The 8,644-nt window shown below is 55.9% G+C and overlaps 1 protein-coding gene across 1 annotated transcript; it reads right to left on the bottom strand.

Moving 5' to 3' along the window:
* Positions 1 to 1,101: 1,101 nt before the first annotated feature.
* On the bottom strand, positions 1,102 to 7,003 carry NCLIV_009200 (conserved hypothetical protein; the record flags this gene model as incomplete). Its single annotated transcript, XM_003880435.1, has 5 exons — positions 1,102 to 1,256; positions 1,799 to 2,231; positions 2,847 to 3,110; positions 3,548 to 3,682; positions 4,436 to 7,003. 5 exons carry the CDS (start codon positions 7,001 to 7,003, stop codon positions 1,102 to 1,104), a joined length of 3,555 nt encoding a protein of 1,184 aa, XP_003880484.1.
* Between the last annotated feature and the right edge of the window lie 1,641 nt (positions 7,004 to 8,644).

Genomic DNA, 8,644 nt, shown 5'->3' with positions numbered 1-8,644 from the left:
TACCACTCCCGGCAAAAAACTGTTGCGAGTCGAAACCCTGAGTTTGTGTGTGTCGAGTTTTTGACCGTTGTGGGACCCGCCCACAGGGCCACGTGTGGCGTGCAACACTGAAAAAAGTATTTTGTGGAAGTGCGGCAGAGCAAGAAAGACTAAAGTGTGAGCTACACCGCCAAGGGCGCAGGAACGCTGTCCACCGTTCTGCTGTCTTCTGGTGACGCGCTACTACGGACAGTGGTGAAGGCGAATCTTCCGGTTAGAGCTGTTACTTTGTCTCAGTCCTCCGGACTTCCATTCTCTCGAGGCCCAAGAGTACGCACACTGCGGCACAATCATGCAGTCTGTGGAGTTACGAACGGAAAGGCCCTCCCCTCGACGAACGAGCACAGTTTCCCTGTAAAAAAGCATGTTGCGCGGCCCAGTAACGTCCGAATGTGTCCAGACGAAAACGTGAACATCATCCCCAAATTTCAACTTTCGAAGCGTACTGTCGCAAAACTCGGTATCCCGTCTACCTACCATATAAACCAGCCAGTGAAGCGAGGCGTACAATACAGAGAGAGAGATACACTGTATGTATATATATAGATACACTATATATACATATATACATGTAAACATATATACATATATATATATATATATGGGTGAGCTGCCGTGAGCGTGCCAGCGAAACTCTACCAAAAAGACGGCGGTTCCTCTGCTGCTCTCGGCTGGTTTTCTGGAACCTGTTTCTCTGAAATTCGCCTTGTCCCCGGAAAACAAAAGAACCTGCTGCGTCATAAAAAGCCCACTGCTCACTGTCTCCCCTTCTAACACTGTGGGCGGAAACGGAAAAGCCGAACAGGATGCCCCAGGAAGGGCTGGTGAAATTAGGGTTGCGAGCATGCGTCTTCTTGAGACCCAAGACGAAAAAACGAAAACGCCGCTTCTCCGTGTTCGCGGGCCCTTGAAACGCCTCTCCACTGACCGGCCTTCCCGCACCCCATTTGCGATGCGTTTTCGTCCACGCACCCCGCCGACGTCAGCCTTTCGTTTTACAAAGAAGCGACAGTGAGACTCTACAAAGCTGGTTTCCTTCTCCAGCGATCTCTCTCTCTGCTTTTAGGGAAGGGGCTCCGCGCTCGGTTCCGGCGGCGTCGAGTTGTCGTTCGGAGTCGGGGAAGGCGGCCGCAACTCCCTACTCTGTTGAGAGGGGATGGGGCGGGTCGCCCTTCCGAATGGGTTTTGCCCCAAAGCGGTGCTGAGCAGACTTGTTTCTGTAAGCGAAACCGAAACGAGAAGAGCGAAAGACAAAAGGAAGGAATCCGTCACCTACTACTCTGCGCAACGCCGATGATCTTATGTGAAGCAGTCAGACAGTCGGCGAGAACGCACACCCAAGTAGTAGTGCTGGTTTTCTCTCCAACCGAGTCAAATGTAGACCGTTCTATCCACCGGACACGCACTGTATCGATTGGCCTTGCGCCTTAGATGTCAATCGGTTGAAGCTGCAAACGGCCCGCGAGAAATGCTCGAACCACAAGCATGCGGCTATAGTGCGGCAGCCGCCAACATGCAGACGGAGAAGCCCTCACGCAATGGCGGAGAGACATAGATCAAGAGCCCGAAACACAGCGATGTCGCAAGAAGGCAACCTACGAGCATGCCTATACACAGCTCTCTTCTTGACAGACAGTCCCGCGGACAGACAGCGGACTGTGTGCGTCTCTCTATCTTTCTATAGGGCCTGTTCGTCCTGGGTCACACGCGAAAATTTGTCCGTCGCCTCGCCCGTTTTTCCCCAAAAGGCCCCGCTTACTTCTGTCTGGAGAGTATTTCCTGGGCGTGGGCACCAGAGTACCGACAGCGAGATTGTGCAGCGATAAATAACCAGTCGGTTCCTCTTCGTCTGCCGCAGGATTCAGAATGACAATGGGGCTGCCGCCGCGTGGCCTTCCGTCTCCACCTCGAAAGGGAAGAGAGTCAACTGCCACGCCGTCAGCGTCTCCGTCCTCCGAACTCCGCCTTAAAGTCTCCCGCTCGCCGGCGAGTCCAGGCGAGGGACCGCCAAAGATGCTACAACAGGCCGCCTTCAAGCGCGTCCATACACTTGGTGGCGGCTGATTAGCCTCCGAGGGAAGCAGCGACGCAGACGAGTCGCCTTCAAACAGACTATCCTCGCCTTCGGCGCCTCGGGCCACGTACGGCCCCGCCGCATACATGGGGAGGATTGTGTGCGTCTCGGGAGTACGCTGAAAACGGAAAGCGGAAGGAAGAGAGTACACCGATGAGACACGTCTGAAACAGGGGGGGAGGGGCGACGAGAAGACAGGAAAGATCCGAACGTTTGTTCCCGGAAAAAACGGACAATACGCAGTGCAGGAGGAAAACACGGAAGGGAACAGACGAAGAAGAGAAGGGACGCCCCCACGGCGCCGCAATATGCACGCCAGGAAGCCACAAAAACAAGAAACAAAGCAGACTCAAGGTGGGGAAATCAGTCAAAAAGGCCACACGGAATTTCCATGAAAACACAGGACCAACAACGTTGAATCGTTGAACGAAAACACCCAACAGCGGCGTCTCCGCATGCAGACACACAGCTGTACATACATTGACATGTGAGCGTACAAACGTACACATCAACTGAGAAGACCACGCATGCAGGACACCTTTAACTATCTATAACGAATGACATGTATGTGGATAGTTGTGTCCGCGGTCGCTCTCAGTTCATCCGGCAAACCCTTTATCTTTCCGGGTGCATGCAAGTGGGGCTGCAGATGGGTTTTCGGACAGCTCTGGAAGCAATGCGTTCGCAGCAACAAGAATCGTACGGAAAGCATGTTGACTTTGTTTTTGTTCACCTGCATGAGGGAGAAGTAGCGAATTTCCTCTCGAGGTCTGAAGACGGCAGCCACGCCGATGAAGAAGATCCACTCCAGTGCGCTGCCTGCGATTTCCGAGAGGTCTTGGCGATCGAAAACTTCAAACAGAGAAAGTTTCTGGATGATTTGGAGGAGAAAGAAGGCGGTCGAGAAACGGTAGAGACTCCGAAACATCTTCAGCTTCACATTCAGTGCTTCTTCCCAGTCTTGCACTTGAACTAGCCGGACGTAGGCCAACCGGAGCTGCAGGGCGAACAAAAAATCAGAACACCGCATGCATTACCGGCCTAAAAAAGACAAAACCGGAGGCGTGGGCGACGTAGATCGAACCGGAAACACAAACGGACGGCCAAACGAGCGAGAGACGAAAAAAAGACACGAACTGAGTGAGTGGGACAGAAAACGGGTAAGCAAAAGAGGAAATAAAAAACGCAGAGGGGATCCCGAAAAAAAAACCCTGGACAGCGCAGCTCAGGCGGGTCATTAAAACCCACTACACATGTCAATAGATGTATATATACACACATATCCAGATGTTTTTTGTAGATCTCGTATTTATGTAGATGCATGTATATCGATACAGACAGATGCATGTGCATATAGGTACAGAGAGGAATAAAGAGGAGCTGGCGAAGAGAGAGACACCAGGCGAGGAAAGAGAAAGCGAACCCGAGACGAACCTCGAGGTGCCGAACGTTGCGCGCCGCAGACATGAGGACCGTTATCATGAGCGCCACGTAGAGGAGAAGAAGAGCGGGAAGGGTCTCCGCCTCTTCAACCTGGTTGACCGACGTTACGATGTAAACTAAGCTAACCTGCAGAGCAGACACGCGCGGGAGTGCGGAGAAAATGAGATCACGCGGACGACTGCTGCCAGTCCGAGTTCGAAACAACGTACCCTTTGGCATCGGAAAAAACCCCACACGCCGCGCACTGCGTGCGTCTATCACCCTCCCGTGGACCTGCTTAACTTTGGAAGCGCATCTAAAGGCTTACATATGCGTGGTTACACATACGCAGCTGCATCCGCCTATACATATATATATATATATATAGGTATATGTGTGTACGTACATACGGATAGAGGGGCTAAACCTAGATACAGCCGACACACGGCGTGGACGGAAACACCCTCAGTGACGCGCTGTCAAACTGAACAGGCCAAGGGCGAGACCGTGCATAGTCCTACATGGGCGTGCAGATGCACAAGTGTGCAGGCCTACACATGCATATATATATATATATATATATATATATATATGTACACGTGTGTATACATACATGTGCATGCACAAAATCAAAAAGATGTGCATATATTGACATGTGGGTGCTCTTGCGGAGTCCCTGGCACGTGTCGCCCATATTTGAATCGACACGTGTGTGTGGGCACTGTGAGTGGCGAGGACGGGCCAGCAGAGTCGTTTGTTTGAAGGCAGGTGTATCTCTCTGCTGGGGACGGCTAGCGCCGTTGCCGCGACTCTCCTTCCTGCACGCGCCTCTCCCCCCCCCCCCCCCTCCCCGGCCTCCCGCGCACCCCTCGTTATGGGCGTTTTCACCTCTGGACTTACCAGCACGGCAAGAGAGAGGCTTTCTTTGCGTCCGAAGGCTTCTCGCGTGACCATGAATCCCTTTGCGAGGAGGAGGAGAACGCCGTAGAAGATGGTGTTGAAGATTGTGTTGAGGCCCATGTACGCCATCATGATGTACTGGGTGGAGGAGCCCAAGTAGTTGGGGCACTGCGCGTAGAACCCGAAAGCCGTCACCATGAACATGGTTTTGAGGAGCGGCGGCAACAGCAGCAGGCGGTGTAGAGGACTCACGTCGTACGCTTGGACGTAGTTGCACAGCGTGTACCAGACGAGTGTGACGGCGCCCCAGAGCGGAATGAAGAGAAGAGACGCCCACTTGACGGGTTGCAGGACAGCGCAGTTCACGTAGTCGGCGGGTAGCATGTCGATGTCGACTTCGACGGTGTCTCCTGTTCGCAGGCGCTCTTTGATTTCTCGGCTCAGCCGCGTGTCGGAGACAGACAGGACTGGCATGAGCGGTTGTGGGGCGCCGGGCGCCGAGGTCACCAGCTTCTTCCACCAGTCTCGAGAAGCCAGCGAAGACTGCTTCTCCGTGGAGTTGGAAAACGTCGTGTTTGTGAAGATCAGCGCCGCCACCCCGTTCATGTTGGCTGCATGCACGAGCCGCTCCACGTCCTCCGGGTTGTTGCACTGATCGAAAAACCAGAGCACCTGGCCGAACTCGACGCGCACCGCGGTGTCGCCTTCGGGCGAGGGCGCGGGCGACGCCGGATCGGCGTTTACCTCTCCAGTCGCCCCTGGGAAATCTGGAAACTCTGACGCGGTCGGCGAAGCGCCGCCCTCGGGGACGTCGAGCGACGCCTGCGTCAGCACGGGCGGGCGCGCGGCGGAAGACGAAAAGAGCGAACGCCCAGCGGGCGTCTCCAGATTCGAGACAGACGCGTCCGCAGCGCTCTCTGCCGAGGAAGGGCCAAAGAGCCAGGCGAGCCCTCGCGAAAGCGCCGCACTCGTGGAAGCCGCTACCTCGAGCGCAGGCGCTCCTCCCGGAGCGGAACTGACCTGCGAATCGGAGGACGACGGAGACCCGCCTAGCGCATCAAAGAGAGACGCCCAGAGCGGAGAAACGCGCGAACGCTCTCCTCCTTCCCCCTGCCTCTTCTCTTCTCTTTCAGCCTGTCTTTGAGACATCTTCCTCTCCGCAGTCGCTCGCGCCGCGGAAGGCGGCCGGTGGCTGCTCTGAGGCAGCAGGAACGAAGGCGTGCTCGAATCCATCGCGAGAAGAAGCGCAGGATGGGAGGGAAGAGACGCCGCGCGCGCGGGAGATTCCGCGACACCGGCGTCGTCCAGCGGCCCCCAGGAAAAGACCCCGCGTCGAGCGAGGACGTGGTGAGCTGCAGGAAGGTGAGAGGACAGCGGCGTGGACGTGGACACGTCGCCAAGAAAAGACAACGCCGGACGCGCCCACTGAGAGATCAACGCGGCAGCCTTCCCGGACGGCTCTCTCTCCGCACATCCTGGACAGGCCGATGAAGAGGAAAACGGAGGAGAGAGAGAGTGGGACGTGTGACTGTCTGCTCCGGAAAATGCTGAGGGACGTGCGTCTCGTTTCCCCGTGTCACCGGGTCTTTCAGCCGGAGGTCTACGATCAGATTGAGGACGAGAGACGCGGGCGACAGAGTCTTCCCGTTCCTGGGAAGGTGAGACTTCTTCTCGGGGCCTGCTGTCTGACACAGACACACCATCCGCCGCGGAGACGCCCTCCCCCGTTGTGTTTCTTGCCCACGGTGCCTGGCGATCGCGCACCGCTGCGGACCGGCCTGGCGCAGGCGGCAGATCGGTCTCTTGAGGGCTGATCCACCCCCACGGGAGTGACAGAGTCTGAGGCAGGAACGTTTCCTGCAGGCGACGAAACGCTCCACGCATGAGGTCCGCGTCCTCGCCGCGGGAGTCGCCGCGCAAGCTGCCACTGGGGGCGAGGCGCGACAGGGACGTCGAGACCCGGTCGGGCTGGAAGAAGTGGAGAGCGTGGAGTCCCTTGAAGACCGACGCTGGATCGGCCTCGAGTTCGGAGACGTCACGGTAAAAGTAGTGCTCCAAATCGCACGTCTTGGCAAAGTATCGCAATCGCCCCGAGACCGAAGTGAAGTTTGCCGACCACGGCGCAAAGTACGTCTCGAGGATGGGCGGGTAAGTGGCCAGCGTGTCCGGATAGATGACCACGAGGCGTGCATCGACGGCCGCGAAGGAGAGACACTGGACGAGGCAAAGGAGAAGAAACAAGAAAGGCGGAGAGAGTCGCTCGAGGCGGGCGGGAAAAGCGCGAGGCGCTCTCGTGTCTCGCAAGGACGAGGCGCAACGCCCTGGCGAGGATGAGCCGACCGGGGACGCGCGAAACGCGTCAGGAGAGGAGCGAGCGGGGCCGTCTCGTCTCGCTTCCTCAAGCAACGGGTTCGATGCCGTTTGCCATGGCGGGACCGCGTGCTCAGAGGCAGCCGCGGCGCGTCTCTCGGACACAGGCACAGCAAGAGCCTCCCTGCCTTCACGCCATGGCAGCCGCTGCGCGAGACCGAGAGCTCCTCCCGCTCTTCTCTTTTCGCTATGGTTCATCTTGCCGCGTTCCGTTCTGGTCACCCCTTCCTGTTCGTTGAGCGCCTTTTTTTCGTCTCCTGACGATATACGCAATGTTGTCAGCGAACCAGCATCTTCGAAGGACACGTCAAAGACGAAACAGAGAGAACCGTGAACAGGCGCGTCGACACCCGCCCAAAACACAGCTTCTCTTTGTTCGCGGCAGAGTGAAAAACTGGGAGGAAGCCAAGACCAGATGGACGGCGAGTATCCCTTTCGGCGTCCCGCGCTCCGCGTGTCAGAAGGGGGGTTGAGAAACTCGGCGTTTCTGTGGAAACTCAAAGGACAGTTTCGAACTTGACAGGAGGGAAAAAGGCGAGAAGACAGGCAGGAGGTACCGCACAACTCCCGACGCGTATTTGTGTTTCAGGCTGCTCTGGCGTGGCGCGTTTCTTCAGTGCTGGCCCCCATCTGCCTGCGCTTCTCGTCACTCGCCATCGGTTCGTGACTGTTTAGTCGGCTTTTCCTCTTCGCTTCTCTGCACCCTCTTCGTGCTCCAGCCCGCCACAGCGCCTTTGGAAACGACGCAGTCATAGCAGAGGGATCGACGGTCGGACGGAAAAGATCCGGGTTCCAGTTAGGTACGGGGGCAAGCGGTTAAGAGAGAACGGTCGTGTGGACACGCGGGAAAAGAGCACGAGAAGAGCACGTCCCCGGAACAAAGTGAGAGGAGCAAAAAAAATCGCAGCTGGACGAGGTCACATCGAAATTCGCGCGATGGAGTCTCGTAGTCACGCTGCGCTGCGAGATAAAAGACGAAAAGCGAAAAGGGTCAGAAGCCTCGCGGAAGAACCAGTCGAGACGGGAAAACTTCGGGATGCGAAAAAACATTCGATGGACACGAGAGGCGAGCCCGCTCTCCCGAAAAACGGTAGCCAGGAGCTAGACGCCAGAGGGTTGTCGAAAGGGAGTACAGACCGGGGAAAACACGCCAAAGAAAAGAGACGATGGGTTCTTAGATGCGAATCGAAAAGGTGATACAGAGACGCGCTGTGTCTTCTGAGAAAAAGCCCAAAGGTGGATCGGGAAGACACTCTAAACGCCGTCTCGGATCAGACTTGCAAAACCTTGTCTGCCGGCACGCGACTCTTTACGAGTGCTGTGCGCTCGATGGTTGCGATAAAACCAAGAATCGAAACGGTTTCTCTCTTTTCACTAGCTCTTACTCTTTTTGGATGCAAGCAAAATGATGTCTTGTGCACAAGCGACATCCCCGGGAGAAAAAGGAAAGAAGCAAAATGGTAACACAAAGGCAAACTGCCACGCCGTGTGGTTTTTTGCAGACAGGGAAGCGCTCGGTACTCCCTTCCGTGCCAGAGAAAGCGAGCATGTGGCGTCGAGAGGCGCGGAGTAGAAGTTTCTCGCTTCACTTTGTGAAGAACAGAGGAATTTTGTAAATAGAGAGTCAGCGCGATCGAGGGGAAGAAAAAGGAAAAGACCGACCGGGGAAGAAAACATGGAAAAGGAGAGAGACAGAAATACCGAGTCAACAGAGAGAACGAACTCAGGCCGATGGAGCAGGAAGAGCAGCAACGCGCTAACACCGAAGAAACAGATACACAAACAAGAATCAACGTGACAACAGATGCGGCGAAAATAAAGAAACCACATCATGCATCT

This window comes from Neospora caninum, chromosome III, assembly GCF_000208865.1.
Source record: "Neospora caninum Liverpool complete genome, chromosome III".
Lineage (NCBI taxonomy): Eukaryota > Apicomplexa > Conoidasida > Eucoccidiorida > Sarcocystidae > Neospora > Neospora caninum.
Note: the sequence above shows the minus strand (reverse complement) of the source record. Positions and strands in the feature narration are given on the sequence as shown.